The following is a 19,177-nucleotide window of genomic DNA, read 5'->3' on the forward strand; positions in this document are numbered from 1 at the left end:
CTTTAGCAGACGTGTGAACACAGCTTTTAACAATTATTCTCTTTGACTTCATTCATAAACTATGAATAATATATATATATATATATATATATATATATATATATACTTGCTGTCAAAAGAAAAAGAAGATGGACTGAAAAACCCAAATGTCTATAGTTAACTTGAAGTTAAAAGAATTACTAATAATAGTTTAAATTAACATTTTTAGCTGGAACTTATCTCTATCAACATTACTACATAACACCATGCTAGAAATTGATGGGTCAAAGCTTTTCTATGGTTGGACTAACAATATTTAGAAGTTATTTTAGAAACCCTTTTTAACTTTGCTTTAAATGAAAGTCATGTTGTACTATATTTCTTTTGAGTTTTCATGAATTATTATCTTTATAACCCATGTGAAAAATGCAAAAATTAAAATTAAATTCATTTTCAATTATATAATCACCATAATTTTGTGACATACCTTTTTTCGGTTACATTACATATCTTAGGAAATTATATAATCAGCCTAAATGGCTTTTTAAAATTCTCACTTGTAAAATTAGGGGCTGAAATTTAGAAAATTAGGTTTGGAAAACTTGACTTTTGCAGCCATAGATTGCGGGAGTTGCTTTCTTGGCTTACCAGTTGCATCCAACTCTAAGCACACATTCCCTTTAAGAAAAAAAGATTAGAAAAAATTAGCTAAGTTTAATTCTAAATAGCTATAAATTCTTTATATAAATCTCAATTTTACCGATTAGACAAATCAGGTTTAGAAAATAAATTCTTTAAGAATTTACAGATGAAAAAAGAGAAATACATTAGTTTATGAATGAGTTAATTTATATAAAGTTTCTTAGAGAGTCTATCTATTTTAGTTTTTAATTTGTATACAAATTAATTGTGCCTAATGAAAATTTTCTCTTTAGTTAGTTATGACTTAGTCCCACATGAAATCCATTGTTGTGTCCTCCATGGACAAGGATACCCTACAAGTCCAACCACCATCCTTTTCATGTGTGCCTATGTGTTCATAGATCAATCACTTTCTTCTTTGATTCTAGACAGTGCATTCGTATCTAATAGTTTATTTTATAAATTTTAGTCAAATAATTTTGTACGAAAGAGCAATATTTTAAGGAAATGAACCAATTCACACGATTTTGAGTGTAAAATAAGTTGTTTGAATTAAAATAATAATAATCAACGCTAAGAAGAAAGTAAAAATATCTCTCAAGCAACATTTTGCAAATAAAATTTAGAGGTGCGAAATTCATTAAAAACAATTCAAAATCAATAAATCACAAGTTCAACTTATACTGAATGATGACTCGGTTAATCTTAGACTAGATAGTCTATATAGTCATAAATATCAATGAGATCATCGAGTGACTGAGCGGCGAATAGTCACTCTTAAACAATAATTAGATTTGACGGAGATTAGTTTATTATTAAATATGATTAATACCAATTGGGCCTGCCATTATTAGGCTGTTAGTAATCCCAAACATACTTCAAAATCTATAAATACAGGTTTGAAGTAAAGAGGTAAGTGATTGAAATTATTACACATTAACTGATCAATACACATTAACTGATCAATTCGCCGAATCTTTATTGACTTTAACACTGAACTACCTTATGCACATAACATCCTAGTTTGACCGAATAATGTGAAGGACAAACGATTAGAATACTCAAAATTTAGTAAAAAAATAACATCAATCTTATAATCGAAACACAACTTATATAAATAATTGACTTAATTTTTAACTCAAAATATTAACATAGTTTATTTATGGGTTTTATTCATTATGAAATATACACTTAATTTTCTCATATTTAGATTTTCAATAAATTTTACTTTTAATTTAGAAAAAAAAAACAATAGAAATTACAAAGAAAATAAAATTGGCATAACCTTTAAATATTTTTTTAATCTTTTATTCGCTAAGAAACTAATTAAAAGATTTAGCTATTTAAAACAATTATTAAACCATTAACTTATCAAGAAGATATATATTCATCTTAAATTAGATCTCGAGTTTAAAATACGTTTTGGAAGACGAAATACAGACATTAGGAAGATTACTTTATTAAGTGAGTTTGTTTAAATTAACAAAAAATTCGAACATACAAAGAAAAATAGAAACTCTGTTGTAAAAGTTGCAAAGTGTGTCATAAATGAGAAAAAATAGTTATGTTATGGGCACCATCTGTTTCACTTTATGATTTTTATTTTTAGAACGATAATAAATATCCATAATTGTCACACCACTTTCCGCAATAAAGGCACTCACACGGTGACATGCAGAAGGAAATTAATTCATCTCCAAAGATGGATATTTTTTTTTATGTTAATATAAAATATTATTTAAAAATTGCAGAAAAAAGAAAAGATTTTAATAGATGTAAATGCTGTGAAAGTTGACTAAAAACAGTGTCTTTTTCTCTGAATAGAAATTTCTCTCTTCCCTTTGGATAAAAAGCAGAGGAAGTTTGTTAATAATTATATTTTTCTAATTATTGGTGTACCTATTTGAATATATTAGTTTATTGCATGATAAATCCATAAAAAATTATATTACAATGAAAATTAATAGCATGGCTGAACTAGGTAATAAAGAGATGGGTTCAAAGTCATGCATTCAATCTATAATTTAAGTAATAATGTGTTTATAGTAAGGAGTAAATAATTAATTAATTATCATTTTTATTAATGATCAAGCTAAAAACATATTAAAAATATTGTTAAACATTTTCTTTGAAACAAATCAATCACTAGTTAATTAATATTTTCTTTGCATTTAAATTCCTTTCGAGTAAATTTTTTACATAAAATAACAATGAAAAATAATGAAACTTTTTCCTATATATGTATATCCCAAATAACCAAAATCGAGAGAGATTATTAATGAGTAGATTAGAAAGTCAAAATCTAGCAAAAGAAAATAACAAAGAGTTTTTGGTGGTCTTCTACTATTACCATGAATGATGATGACCTAAAGAAGGTTGGTTTGAAGAAAGAAAAGAAGTTGGAAGTTTGAAGAAGCATAAAAGGAAGTAAAAAGGAAAATCACCTACTCTCCACTTCTCATGCCAACCTCTCAAACCCTACTTTTCACATCTTCTCTTCATCTTTAATAATTCATCATATTTTATGTAAACCATGCTACGACAAAAGTAGTAGGTTTCATAGTAATCCCCTTGTAAGACAACTTCTTTTAGCATTATAAATTAATTGGTAAGTCTTAGGAGCAAGAACTTGTTAAGAAAATATTACACATACATAAATAATTGATATTATATATTGTTTTGAGTGTACGAGTGAGTCTTTTCTTAAACAGACTATTTATTTATCAATCTTAATAAGAAATATTTGTTAAAGGTCCTTCAAATATTAAAGTAAATTCAATTCATATTATAAAAACAATAAATGTTTAATTAATATGTAACATACTTCTTTATTTCAAGAAAAATGATTATTTGACACACTTAAATTTTTTATATTTATTTGACACTATTTTTTCTTTTTTTTTTCTTAAAAAATACAAAAATTTATACTTTTATGATCATTTTATCCTTATATTATGTATCAAATGAATGTAAAAGTTTGTCATGGTATCATTATTCTTATCTCAAACCTCTATTTATAAACTTTGTGTTAAATTTTTAATTATAATCAACTTAATTACATTCCAAACATGTTTTAAACACGAATAATTTTTAAGTTAATTTGTTTCAATTTAACAGTTCAATTTTTATCGTGTTTCAATCTAATGATTTAATTTCACTTAACAAAAAAAATTGATCGTTTGACTAATAATTGTCAGGATAGAAAAATTTATACATTTCTAATTCAAAACTCTAAGTTAATGAATTTTTAAAATTGAACTTACGTTGTTGAATTTTCACATATTTATTTAACGTGAAATTTAAATTTATTTAAAATTTTAATAATTTATTTTTCAAATGTGAGTTTTTTCATTAATACTTCTCCTTAAGTAGTTACTTAAGTACTAAACCTATTTAGTTAATTACCAATCAAAATTAACCCCCATATAACATATATCTTCTCTAAAATACTATTCTTAGTTTTTTTTTTTCCTTGGGCTTGCATTAAAATAAAAGAGACAATCAATGTGAAACAATGAGTATGTGACATGACTTATAATATTATGAAATTAAGGAACCGATTTTTTTGTTGTAATAATGTAAACATGAAAAGAAAAATGATAGCAACTGGAAAAGTGCTTTTTACATATACACTGAGAAAAAGTCAATTCAGTAACATCAATCCCCAGCCTGTGTTGCAATTGTAGCTGTGCAGATAAATACAACAAAAAACTACAAAACAAGAAACAGAGTACTAATAAATAAATAAATAAATTCCTGGGCAGTGCTGCAATTGTAGCTATGCACATAAACACAAGCAAACCAAAACACAAGAAACAGATAACTACTTAATAAATAAATAGATAATAGAAAGAGCACTATACAGAAAAAGATAAGAATTCACAGTTCTAAAGAAAGTCAAAGTCAGAATATAGAATGCGTAAGAAGTTTGAGTATTAAAAAAAAAAAAAGCTTATAGGAAACGTCTAATGTACGGTTAGACTTTGATGTACACATCAAACTTGTCACAATTGGTAGTATATTTTACAAGTTTTGTAAAATTAAAAATAAAATTATCTATTTATTCTTTTTTCTATATTATAACTTTATGCCTTTACTTTTATTTAAATTGAAATAAGTTCATTCCTTTTTGTTGTTTTCTTAAATTTTAATTGCCTTAAAGAGTTATCAGTATTCAAAATTCAACTCTTTTAACACGTTTTAGCAAAGTTCAACTCTTTTGTCCACTTATACTTTTTCTGTATTAAAAGAAAATTATTTCATTATTTATTAAATACTTTTCAAAAAGTACATGCAAAATATTTTACATTTGCGGGAATTCATATATGTAATAGCGAATAAAATTATATTATAAAATATAAATATAAATAAAATAAGAATATTTTAAAATAAATGGGTTAAATAATTTTTTAGTCTTTATATTTTCAAACGATTTTGATTTTAGTCCTTCTTTCAAAGTAAGTTACATTTTAGTCATCTTTTTTAAGAAAACTTTGATTTTAGTCTTCCAAAACTAATACCGTAAAAAAAAAAATTGATGTGACTAACAGTAGTGTGCCATGTCATTTTTTTTTACTCTGGTCAATCTTTCGCGACTTCTCTCCCTCACTCTCCCTCTCCCTCTCCCTCTCCCTCCGACTCTACCACAGTGGCCACCACCATCAACCACGAAACCCCCGTGTGCAACCATCCTCCACCACGCTCACCTTTCAAAATTAGGTGGATCTGCGTTAGCTGTGGATTTTGGACTATTGGAATGGCTTCCAATTTTACATCTGGAAATGCTTGCCCGACATCTATGAAAGCCACATCAAATGGCATGTTTCAGGGAGACGACCCTTTTGATTTTGCGTTTCCCCTAACTATTTTGCAGATATGCCTTGTTCTTGTGGTCTCAAAGGGACTGACATATCTTCTAAAACCCTTAAGGAAACCCAAAGTTATTGCAGAGATTATTGTAAGTTCATTTATTTTCTATAGTGTTAATTGATCTAATTATCTTAGCTTATATTTTGTAGTTTGTACTACAATTAATAGCTAATGGGGATTGATGCATGTGGTCGATCATTGTTCTCTGATTTGGTTCAACTCATATTTATTCGTTTGCTCTGCACAACCTCTGGGACAAGGAAAGACAAAGGATGATCAGCCTCGAGTTGAAATTTCCAGCGGAACTGGTATACATTTTCTCTCATCATCTAATATTTATCTGGTTTTTCTTTCTTAATCCTCAGTGTGCCTCTCCTTTTAAGGGAAGCTAATGTTATTTTGACATTTTTTTTCTTTTAACTTTTCTAATCGGTGACGATGGTGACACTCACCTCGCGGCTAGCAGTAGCTGATTCGGTGGAGGCTGTGGTGCGGCGTGTAGCGGAAGCAATTTTTCCCTGCTCTAAAGAAGAGACTTTAGTCTTGTTGTGCAAATGGAACGAGGATGGCAAACCCCTAATGTGTTCTAAGTTGGGGGAACAAAAAGAGGGCCTTGGGCGAAAGAGGGCCTTGGGCATAGGTTTTGCAGAGGACGACAAGGACACTATGAATGACTTTTTGCATGGTGAGGAGGTTGGGTGAAAGATGGAAGGAAGAGAGAGGGAGAAAAAATGAGAAATACTGACTCAGCACAGAAAAATAAAACCGTGTCTGTACCGTTAGTCACATCAGCTAGTTTTTAACGGTGTTAGTTTTGGAGGATTAAAATCAAAGTTTTCTTAAGGAGGAGAACTAAAATGTACCTTACTTTGAAAGATGGAATAAAACAAAAACCGCTTAATAACATAGAGACTAAAAACATATTTAATCTAAAATAAATAAATTACGAGTTTAAAAAAATTTGACAAATTTAAAACTGCTTAATTTTATAAATTTAAATAAAACATAAATTTAGAAAGTTAAATTAAAAACCATTATTCAATTAATAAGATTTTTTTACATCTAATACATTTATTTAGATAATTTAATTATAAGAGACTAGACAATGAGTAAAGGCATATTAATTATTCGTATTCACTCTATAACAAACAAATAATTAATTTATTTAAGTGGAATAGTATCATTTAAGACACTTGTTTAATATTTTATTGGAAATTTTAGTAATGGATATTAAAGTATGAAATTTCTCCCATCCCCAACCAACAACCTTGTTTATTAATGATTTAAATTTGGTAGTTTTTATCAATAAAATTATGTTGTTTTGCTTTCTTAAATATGCTTAATAGAAACACTTTGTATCTAGTAGAGTTTTACTCAGATACTAATTTATGCTTGGGAGAGGTAAGTTTTACTTAGTAAAAGGTTATTGTTTGAAATAATAATTTTATACGAATGGATTAAATTTATTTTATAAAAAAGTATATTTTCTTTCTTAAGTTAAACTGTAATTAAGTTTTTTTATTCATAAACTATATATTAGTGAAGTTAACTCACCTTTATTATATTAAGTAATCACATCAGAGTTAATAATAGTATTGTTTTGAAAAGAAACACAAAAAATAGTATGATAATGTCGTTGTCTGACTCTCACTATGCAAACAAAAGAAAAACAACCTCAGTCCAGCAAGAAACAGTCATCTCAGATCACTTTGACACATTGCACTTTCATTCTACACACTCTTCTGCAGACACAGACACCAAACTCTTAACAACCAACTATTCTTCTTCTTCTCTTCATCTCTTCACAACACCAAAACCATGAACAACCCATTCTCCAAGACAACTTGAATCCAACCATCCAACAACATCTCCAACATGCCATCCCGACAACTCTCCACCTCATCAGACACACCGCCACATCATCATCATCACCACTTTTTCATACCTCTCCTCGCCGTCACCATCTCAGCCTTCTTCCTCCTCCTTCTCTTCCTCTTCCTCTTCCTCTGCCTCCACCGTACCCTCACCCGCAAACGCGCCGCCCACCCTCCTCCTCCTCCTCCTTCCTCTTCCCCCCCGCACCGCCTCTCCTTCTCCGTCCTCCGCCGCGCCACCAATTCCTTCTCCTCCCGCCTCGGCCACGGCGGCTTTGGTCCCGTATTCGCCGGCACCCTCGCCGGTGTCCCCGTCGCTGTCAAACTCATGGACTCTGCCTCCTCACACCAGGGCGAGCGGGAGTTCCACAACGAGCTTTTTTTCGCCTCCAAGCTCCTCTCTCCCCATGTCATCACCGCCACGCACTTCTCCTCTGACCCCAAACGACGCCGCTTCCTCTTGGTCTACGAGCTCATGCAAAACGGTAACCTCCAAGACGCGCTTTTGCACCGCAAGTGCCCCGAACTCTCGAACTGGAACACCCGCTTCTCAATCATTCTCAATATAGCCAAAGGAATTCACTTTCTCCACTCCTGTGACCCCCCTGTTATCCACGGCGACATAAAGCCGAGTAACGTTTTGCTTGATAGGGATTTCTCTCCCAGAATTGGCGACTTCGGGTTAGCGAGGTTGAGCTCGGAGCCTCCGAGGTTTGAAATTGAGGTCCTGGAGTGTGGTAGTGTTAATAATGATGAAGAGAAGCGGAAGGTGAAGGAGGAGGAGGTTGAGGATTGCGGATCGGTGGCGAGTACTCACAGTGTTTTTATGGAAGAAGGTAGCTTGGGGGTGGAGCAATCTCCTTCGCCAGAGACTGCGGCGATGATGGCGATGACTTCGCCAGAGACGGGTTTGGCGGTGGCAGGGGCGTCGCCGGGGTTTGAGAAGGAGGATGCGAAGAAGATGAACGGGAAAGGGTTGAAGAGTAACTCGGTGAGGGATTGGTGGTGGAAGCATGAGAATGACGTTGGGAGTGGGGAGAGTAAGAAGGTTAAGGATTATGTGATGGAGTGGATTGGAAGGGATGTGAATAAGGAGAGGGTGAAGGGTGGAATTGAATGTGGGGATGTGGAGATGGGAAAGGAAGAGACCAAGAAGAAAAAGAAGAAGAGAAGGGTGAAGGAAATGGAATGGTGGGAGTCAATGGAAGAGGAGAAGTTTGACGGGGTTGTGAAGAGGAAGAGAAAGACCGTGAGGGATTGGTGGAAAGATGAGTGTTTTGAGGAGAACGAAAAGAAGGATAAGAAGAAAAAGAAGAAGAGGAAGGGTGGGGATGTAAAGAATAATAATATTGAGAATGGTGATGATTGGTGGGTGAGTGATGATGCATTGGATAAAAGGAAGGGAAAGAGTAGGAGCAGAAACAACCGTGGGAACATGGATTGGTGGATGGATGGATTGAGTGGTGAGTTATGGAGAGGAAGGAGGAATAATAGCTTTGATTCTGCAAGTGGGGAGATTCCAAAGAGTGGTGGTGTTAGCAGTACTCCTAGTATGAGGGGAACTGTGTGTTATGTGGCTCCTGAGTGTGGCTATGGTGGGGATGTGACTGAGAAGTCTGATGTGTATAGTTTTGGGGTATTGTTGCTTGTCATAATTTCTGGGCGGCGACCACTTCAAGTGAGTGGTTCACCTTTGTCTGAGTTTCAGAGAGCGAATCTACTTTCCTGGGCACGCCATTGTGCACGAAATGGGAAGCTTTTAGAGTTGGTTGATGAGTCTCTGCAGTTGTTGGATAAAGAGCAGACTCTTCTCTGCATCAAGGTGGCTTTGCTTTGTCTGCAGAAGTCACCTATTCGTCGTCCTTCAATGAAGGAGGTTGTCGGAATGCTCAGTGGGGTGTTGGAACCACCCCAATTGCCTGTTGAGTACTCTCCTTCAACCCCTTCTCGCTACCCTTTCAAGTCTAGGAGAAAAGGAAGGTAATTTTCTCCTTCTGATATCAGATAACACAATTTCATTACACGTTAAACTAGTATACTGGCAGTGGAAGTTTACCCAAATGTATAGGGATTTAGGAGGGGAAAGCCATGGTCCTAATTCTTTCAGTTTTCTTTCTTCTCATACCAGTGTTTGATCTGTGTACATTAGATTTACATACTTGAGACATTTTTTCATACTGACTTATAGGCATTCCTTGAGTGATGTTCATCTTTTGGTAGTTTGCAATCTTGATTTAAGAAATGAAATAGTAACATATATTTTTTTACTACACAAGTTATTCTTTTGTTGTATTTGTGGTCCATTACTGTTTACTGCTTTTGTAGAATTTGTCTCGGCTTTACAGTATGTATTTCTAGGTTGAAGAGCCATGCCGGTAATACCAGTTGTAAGCGAAAATCGGAATTTGAAATGGTTAAATTCTTTGAAGCAGAAGAATCTTTGTATAAGCTTTTCTCATGTGATTGTGTTAATGGTTGTGATAGTAGAACTGGGGCACATTTGTCCAAAGATACTATGTTTGGGAAGTACGACCGAGTATGTAAAGAAAATTCTTATATTTGTTAAGAGTAGTTTAAGTATACCTTAATTTTACAAAACGTAAAATGAGGTTTGTATTTACTATGTATTATAAACTGGTTTTATTTTATCAAATACTTTCAACCATAATGATATTTTATTACATGCTAAATCTAGGATTGGGTATTTATTGTCAAAAAAATTGGTGACAAAATGATGACGTGAGAGGGTTTTGTTTGGCACTGAAAGAAGGGGTTGAATGAATAAATAGGATGACTGATAATCGATTATGTCTCGTATGTTAAAATTATTTCACCTTGGGTAATAATTATGTTCATTTCAATATGCATTGAGTGCACAACAAAATGGAAATGAATGTCCAAAATACTAACTCAGATAGCATGCAAAATCAGTGGATATCTCAACCAATTACATTATAAAAAATATTGCTGACATGAACTTGGTTCATGCATAATTAGATTTGGTTTTGCTACTACATTACATTTGAGTTAAAGTTGTTAAAACGGGCCATCCCGCCTGACTTGGTCTAATTTATCATGAATTGATCATTTAGTAAGTTAATCTAACTTGATTTATTTATTAACGAAAAAATTCGAAACTCGGTAATTTTTTTAAAATTATAATAAAATTACAAACTTTTTATAATTCAAATTTAAACAAATTTCACTACTAACTTTTATTCCTAACATGAGTATTTAATTAATTTTGAAAATAGGGAACTTAAATAATTTTTTCAAGAAAAAAATTAATAAATATTTTTTTATAAAATTAAAATTAAATTTTAATATAATAAAATTAGATAGGTGGGTTGGTGAGTCAATTCGGTCCACCACGGGTTCAATCCGCATGAGCCGAGTTTAAATGAATCGGGTTGAAATTTGACCCGCATAAAAAAATACAATTTTTTCAAACCTAACTCAGTCCAAACCAGTGGTGGGCCAGATTGGTCCGCGAGTTATGACTCATTTTGACAACTCTAGTTTTAGTATTACAATTTCATTTCTAGATCAAATTTAACAATTACAACTTTTCGTTTTTCAATATTAAAATAATTACATCCATATTCATAATTAAATTTCAACATCATCTCCAATTCAATATTCACAAGTGACAGGGATAGACAATAATGCCGCAGCCAGCGATCAGTGTGTAGTGGCAGAGACAATACTCAATATGATAAAACCAATTTGTAAAATGAGATTTATACATACTTATATACTCTAAATTGATCTTATATATAGTGAATGTGAGACTTCCATATATACATATATATATATATATATATATATATATATATATATATATATATATATATATATATATATAATTTCAAAATTGTAATAAATGTTTTTAAATATTTATTTACAATTCATATAATTATTCCAGGCTAAATATTCAATATTTATAATTATTCACTATCCAAATTAGGAATAACAAATTAATCGGTTCTCATAGCCAAATTTATCTTCTAATACTTGATTTTTTTTAACATGAGTACAGGACCAAACAAATATGTTGATATCTACTCCATTTTTATATCTGTCTTCGTTTACATATTTATTTTAAATTAATAAAATATTTTAATTTATTAGACAATATAAAAAACTTATATTAACTTTTATTTAATCTTTAATTTTTTAACTCACTTCTAAAGAAATATTTTATTATTTTTACTTTTTCTCTATAATTATTTTATTTTTGTCCAATAAATATTGATATTTTTATTTGATATCTATGTAGTTATAGTTTCTTTCTTCATATATGATATTAAAAAATATATTTATTCTTTTAACATTAAATATTTGATAATATCATTTTTATATTGATTTTTATTTTTTAAAATATTTAATTAATATTCAAGACAGATAAAAGTGATGGGTCTTGATTAATTATTTTGAATAATGTACATACAAAGTTATTATAGTTTATTTTTCACACAAGATAATGTAGACAAGTTTTTCTTCCTCTCACCTTATATGTGAGTAAAAGATATATTAATAGTTTTCAAATAAAAAATCCAAAAACTAACTACTAACATGCTTGTTAAATTATTGACAATAATTCTCATTCGATTGTTGTCAATTGAGACAAACATAATGTCACTATTCGTAGACACGATTAATCAGCAAAACTAGGTTTAGAAGAACAATTATCAAATACATGTTGCATCAACCACAAGTTTGCTTCTTTCATTCGGTACAAAGAAAGTAAGAGTTTTAGTAGTAAATTGGGGGTGTTACTAGCAATTTCCATCTTTAAAGGTAATTTATCTTATTGGGCCTCCATTTATACGGAGGCTATTGCTTTCTGCATCCCAACAATTATTAACTGTGCTCAACAATAAGATAAAACTACTCAAATACTCTTCATTATGGCATTACTGTATCACACTATCATTATTGTTGTTGTCACTCACTGTACCACTGCTATACAGGAAGAATGAGAGAAAAGTTGAAAAATAACTTGTTGTTGAGTACTGGTTTTCTTTTTTTTTTACTAATATTTTTTTATTGATGGTTGGAATTGTTCTGATATTAGAAAATCTTTATTAGTGAATTTGGAGACAACAAGAACAAGGGTTACAACAAGAACAAAAAATGATGAATATAAAAAACTTATTTCTATGTTTTTTGTGTTTGCTTTTTAATGACATTTGGATTATATTGTACTTTTTATTATTATTTTGAATTGTCTTTAACATAATTTTTTGGGAGTGAAAATTGTTTAAATTTAAATTATAGAAAGTTTGTATTTTTTTTTTATTTTAAAAAAATGTAATTAAATGGGCTAGTGAGTCAACCCGTTTACCCACTAACCTGTGGTAGGTCGGGCCGGGTTCAAGTTTTTTTAGCTCGCCAATAAATGAGTCGGGTTGGATTAACTCATTAAGTGACCAACCCGTGGTGGGCCGAACCGGGTTACTCATTTTGATATATTATTTCTTATGAAACCAATAATAAATACTTAACCTCTTATATTATATATATATATATATATATATATATATATATATATATATATATATAATGTAAAGATTTTTTCTACCTAATTACCAATTCCTAATTACAACTGCCATGACACAAATCATTGTTTGGGGTGTAAACTCACCATAAAGAAAAATTAGAAAGCTCACAGCAAGCATATAATAATATAATACATTTTTCTTATTTTCAAAATGTTCTTTCTATCATCATTGTCAAAACTAATTATAATGAGAAAAAAAATCTTATTAGGTGTTAAATTTCTTCTATGACTCTTACAAAGTGAAAATTAAATATATCTATTTTCATATCAGTAAAACCATATATCTATTTTCATATCTATTTTCTAAAGCTAAAGATTCAAAGAATAAAAATACTAGAAAAAGAAATATATGATCATCACCTGAAGTTTGCCATGCATTTTCAGTGCAGATACAATTGCTGTTCATTTCTGTAACTGTAAATCTAAAAGGCAGCATGGCATAACCCTCAAAATGATTAATATTTGTTTATTAATCATCAATATTATTTGTAATCTCAATGGATAAGAGAGACTATTATGCTAAAGTAACCTCATAAACTCCACACGTTAACCACAATTTACATACGCAATGAAGGTAAATTAATGCGCCTTGTTAAATGTGATAAAAAAGACAGAAAACGAATCCATTTTATTGCAGAAAACTACGGAAGGAATTGGGAAAAAGAAATGAAAGGTTTGAGTTACATAAATTTGCTTTCTTCTTCCCTCTTTCTTCCCAAACAAAGAAACAGAATCCATTCAAAGTGAGAAAATGGGACAGTTTCCATTGCAAAAATTTCAAGTAAACTCATTCAAACAATTAGGTCTATTAAGTTTGAAAGGTCTAAAAGGAGAAATTCGAAGGTAATATGAGAAGTTTAAGGTTTTTTAATGACATTTATTTATTGTTGACAAATAGTTGAATGTGTTGCCATTTGATGGAGGATTCTCTTCCTCTCTTTTTTCTTGACGTGTTCAAACTCATTCAACTGTTAACTCAAAAAATAACTTCTGAAACTCTTTAGGTTTTTCTAGGTACCATAGTAGCTCTCGATCTAAAATGCATGCCATGGTAAATTTCCTGTTATTGGAGAGATTGTGAACCTAGCCAGCTCCAACAGCAAAGTTAGTCAGAACATCTAAATGCTGGAAATGCTTTGGAAATTTTCCTTCTCAGCTCAGATAGATCTACACAGTTGGAACTGTTTACCTGAGAATCATGGAAAATATGGAAAATAAATATCATATCAGAGTAAATTTTTAGAATAAAATTAAAAGCAAACCCTGAACTTCTTACCTCACACTGCACACTGTGGAGCAATCTACCATTGACTTCGGATGAAAGGCAACTAACAACTTCAAGACCTTCTTGAATCAGTAACTGCAGTAACTTTGAAACTTTAGGCCTTTCCTCAATGAAGCCACTGGTGATTTCGATTCCTATAATATCATTATTCTCATGGACAGTAAAGTTGCAAGATGTATGCAAACCCTCATGGCTATTTTCCATATTGCTGTGGTTGGAAAGTTTCTTCAGTTCATCTCTCTTGGCAACAAGCTCTTTGATATTGTTCTGCATGTGCTTTATGTAATTCACTGCCTCGTTCATGTGGTCAGATATTGAACGCTTTCCCTGAAAAATATTATAAAACCCTAAGCAACCCAGAAACCTTGAAACATAACCAAAAAGGAAAAAGAGGGTAATTATGAAACAACAGTAATTATCTGAATAATAGAAATAAAGAAGATTCTACTTAGATTCTGATAAAGAGAATGGTTACTATAACAGTTAATTAGCTCATGGAGTGGTCTGATTTCCAAAAGGGTATCCACTAAAATTGAAATAACTAAGTGATCTCAACCAAGGAGTTGTACAAACTAATTATAAACAGTGCAAGAAAGTAAAAAACAAAAAGAAAAAGATATGTGTTTCACCTTGATGAACTGAAGAGGGAGAAGGGATCTGAGAGAGGCATAGCAGGTAGCCATTTCTTGTCTCCTTTGCCTTTCGATCTCCTTGTGAATCATCTTCTTCATATGTTCGTTAGAGTCATGATTCTTTTTATTTGGCTCATAGAAGAGATTCTCTGATTGGGTTCTGGAGAAGTTTTTCCCAGAAAGATTATCATCCAGTGAAGCATAATCATCCAGAATCAGATCTTGTTGGGAGATTTCGTGTTGCTGGTGATGGTGGGGACTATTAGAAAACTGGATAACCAGCTCATTGCCTCGTTGGAAAGGAAACATGCTCAATGAGTGCTCTAAACTACCCTTAATTTTGGATATGGGGGCCGAAGGAACAGATACACTTCATTTGAGCTAATAACCTATTTCAACAAAGCTTTTCACTTCTCACATGCCAAAGATTCCCCTATACATTCTCAGACAAATGTTAATGACACCTTTTCCATTTTTTTCTAAACATATATATATATATATATATATATATATATATATATATATNATATATATATATATATATATATATATATATATATATATATTATATAATATAATTTAACTTTATCTCTAGTCTATTTGCATTTCCAACCATATATATACTCTTTATTTTTAGAAAAGTAGTTTATATAAATGATTCAAGATGAAACTTACATTTAGGTGAAAGTATACTTAAAAAGAAAGAAATATATGTATCATCACACGCCCTTGAAAACGAATGATACTATATAACAACACGGTCTCAGCAACATATTTTATAACAATGAAAGAGATACGAAAAAAAAGTATTATAAAAAGAGAGAAAGGTAGAAAAGGAAAGACAGTAAAACAAAATAAATTATAAATTTAATAAAAAGTAGTATTATTTGAAGAATTGAAATCAAATTTGTGTAAAAAATAAAAAAATTCAAAAAAAAATTATATTATAACTTTTTTTATAAATTAAATTACGAAATATATTAAATAGTTTTTAAGTTAGATATTATCAAAAGCTTTTTTCGTATTGTTTCAGGCATAGTGTACGTAAGAAGTGACCTCACTTTCAGTTTTATAGCATAATTATTTGAGGACACTGTTCATAAATGCGACTCCTACCTCTCCCATTAACGTTCACATAATTAGATAAGGGATTTTGAGTGGTCATCAAAGTTGAGTTAGTGAAAGGGAATAGTTTCATACAATATGATAAACTAATAATTAATTTTTCTCTAGAAGAAATGTGATGTTTAAAGTTTTAGAGTGTTTCAAACGTATTTATTTTTCAGAGAAAGATGAACATGAAGAAAATAAATAAATAAATAAATTTCCAACGTGTTCGATTATTCATTTGATCTGATTTTCTTTTTCTACGTGTAAATGATAATTAATTTATTTCTCTGAGTGATTTTCTTTGGTTTGAGCGAGTGTTTAGTTTAGCCTTGTATACTTAACTATTAAATATTTTTTATGTGAATTAAAACCTTGATTTTAATGAATGATATTAGAACTAATTGAGAAATATGAGATTAATTTAAACATTTATATTCCACAAGATTAGAAGTCGTGCAATTTCATTAGTTATCTTTTTTATGCTATAAAAGTATAGATCTAAACAATTAATTTAAAATATTTCTATACCGTATTTGTACAAATATTCATACTTTGAAAAAAACCCAAAGTATTGAATATTTTTCATATTTCTAACATATTATATGTATTTACTTATCATGTAATATTTTCCTATAAAGTAAGGATCTTACTATAAGTAAAGCTTAAGGAGTTAATAATAATTTTTTAATTTTCCATTGAAAATAACGGCAAGGGTAAATTAATTGTATTTTTTATTGAAAGAATTTTACTTTTTTTGTTTTTTATTCACTTTCCTTAAAATATTAATGAGCATTTTTCACAAAGTATTAAAAAATATGATATGATTGAGAAAAGAATTATGTGCTTTAGTAACACTAAATTATGTGCTTTAGTAACAATCGCAATCAACTTATGGCTTAGTATAATTAATTTATTGAGATGTACTTGGACCTAATTTATGTTACATATAATGTAGTTTTGAGCTTTTTGGGAAAATAAATTTTGCTTTATGCGCCGAGTGACTCTAGCTATATTATTAAAAGAACATTAAACGTATAGAACAAGGAAAGTGGTCGTTGAAACTTAGCATTTATTGGATGTTTATTCTTGTAGTACAAACCAAAACATTTTTTATTTAAAATATAAATTAAATTACATCGATATTCTTTACTCCTACACTGTCCTTTTAATTATTTAAAAATATTATACTGTATGCTGTTATAAAAAATGTGTAATCTTAAAAAATACACACAACATAAGTTTTATCCTTTCCCTGTCTGGTCACTGTTCTTTTTCCTCTATCTTTTCATTCATTCTAGTTTAACCCTACTTAGCTCAAATACCTATGGAGAAAAGTGTTTAATTAATTATACAATAATTCAAAAAGTCGTATAAACAATTTTCAATTAACTGTAAACCATTCAAGCTAGATGTATAACAAGAATCATATTATTTTTCTCAGTTTAAATTTAGATAACATTTTTTTTTCTGTAAATATTAGTTAGAAGTATATTTTAAACTTAATTTAATTTTATAAAATCGGTGTGTACGATGAAATTTACATCTATTTATATATATTATGAATATTATGAATGGGTCTTATTTCTAACTAGACTTGTCAATAATCTTTTTCTCAAACTTTTTTATTATATTATTTGTCTATTACCATATTTCTTCAAAAATAAATAAATCACTCCAAGAATATTTGAGAGATGCACGAACACCATAATTCTTTCTGGTGAAAGATCATGTCATGTGGGGTTTGACCAAACAAAAAAACAAATGAACAAGTAATATAAGAAAACTATATATTAGCAATGACAACAACCTTTTAAATAAAAATATGGAACATTATCAATAGGAAGATTTTTCTGGCGGCAGGTCTATTTTGCCCTTAACCTCATTATAACATTAAGTTGACAAATTTATGTTTTTCAGTCGACAAACATTTATCTTATCTACAAATTTATTTATTAAATAAATTAACTCGAGATTTTAAAAATGTTTAAAATAGTTAGTTAACAATTTTCTTTTAAATTTAGTGAAGTATTATTCAATTTATAATAATATAAATAAGATAAGAAATATAGTATTATTGTTATTATATGAATAGAGTAAAGAAAAATATCCCATGATGGAATTGACTGATTGTAGTATCTTAGGTTTTCCTGTCACCATCTGCTTTACTGAATCAACCAAACTGTGCAACATCCAAATTTTAAAATGTTAAAAGGATCAGAGCACATGGTGTTTTTTAGAAAATATATATAGTAATTATTTTTCTATTTGTCTTTATCTATTATTGAAAAAACAATACACAGGTCTAAATGTAAAGTTTTGAAAATTTACTTAATGGTGAGTGTGACACATTGTTTAGAGGAGTTTTCTTATAAGGAATTTTAGAATAGAATGGAAAAAAATAAAATTAAAATTTCTAAATGAAAGATGTTTTATAATTAATTTTTTCATAAACTAAAATTAACTTAAGAATCTGTTACAAGAAAAATCAAGTTAATATGTTCCATGACCTTATATCACGGACAGTGTCCAACATTAAAGCACAATCAGGAATAAGATCGAATCCTTATCCAAGGCCCTCAAAGATCACAAACCCTAACAACACTTTCTTTATTAGTTAATAATGGCATCTTAAAATAATAAATAATAAATAATAAAGAAGGCTCAGTGACAGCAGGCCAAATAAAATTGTCTTTCCAGCAAAGCAATATGAAACACCGTTCAAAAATAAAATAAAAAATAAAAAAAAGCAAAAGGCATTGATCTTCTTTGAAGGTTCGTTTCTCAACCAGTTATGGAAAATCCCAGAGAATGGAAGTGATTTAGACATGTCAGAAGGAGAAGACAAGGTCAAATGTAGTCAATGATTTTTGGATAATGTTCATGGGGATTTTGAAGTGTAAGGTAGGTGGCAGACCATCATTAAACAAAAGGGTTGTTACTAACACTCCACTAATTTAATCTCTTTTTCTAATATCTCTATTAGTATTTTATATATAGTGAAAAATAATAGAGTTTTCTCATATCTTTATTTGTTTAAATTAATGCCACAAACATTAAAAACATTTCTTTAACACATTCAAGTTCAATTAGTTTCAAATTAATCAAAGTTTATACTAAATTATCTAAATTATTTGACAATTGACATGTAACTAATATAATATATATATATATATATATATATATATATATATATATATATATATATATATATATATATATATAT

General features: G+C 29.9%; 2 protein-coding genes across 3 annotated transcripts; one reads left to right on the forward strand and one right to left on the reverse strand.

Annotated features, from left to right (window-relative positions):
- The first annotated feature begins 7,122 nt into the window (after positions 1-7,122).
- Positions 7,123-10,129, forward strand: LOC106769470 (receptor-like serine/threonine-protein kinase At4g25390). Of its 2 annotated transcripts, none has more exons than XM_014655104.2 (2): positions 7,123-9,344; positions 9,690-10,129. In XM_014655104.2, exons 1-2 carry the CDS (start codon positions 7,366-7,368, stop codon positions 9,928-9,930), a joined length of 2,220 nt encoding a protein of 739 aa, XP_014510590.2. In that variant the 5' UTR covers positions 7,123-7,365; the 3' UTR covers positions 9,931-10,129. The 2 variants fall into 2 exon arrangements, with proteins under 2 accessions (XP_014510590.2, XP_022640421.1); XM_022784700.1 differs by having other exon boundaries at positions 9,723-10,129.
- A 3,205-nt stretch (positions 10,130-13,334) lies between these two features.
- On the reverse strand, positions 13,335-15,298 carry LOC106769485 (transcription factor bHLH118). Its single transcript, XM_014655127.2, has 3 exons — positions 14,842-15,298; positions 14,204-14,539; positions 13,335-14,116 (listed from the first exon to the last, which is right to left on the reverse strand). The coding sequence occupies exons 1-3, from the start codon at positions 15,151-15,153 to the stop codon at positions 14,033-14,035; spliced, it is 732 nt and encodes a 243-aa protein (XP_014510613.1). The 5' UTR covers positions 15,154-15,298; the 3' UTR covers positions 13,335-14,032.
- Between the last annotated feature and the right edge of the window lie 3,879 nt (positions 15,299-19,177).

The sequence above is a fragment of the Vigna radiata genome, chromosome 1 (assembly GCF_000741045.1).
Source record: "Vigna radiata var. radiata cultivar VC1973A chromosome 1, Vradiata_ver6, whole genome shotgun sequence".
NCBI lineage: Eukaryota > Viridiplantae > Streptophyta > Magnoliopsida > Fabales > Fabaceae > Vigna > Vigna radiata.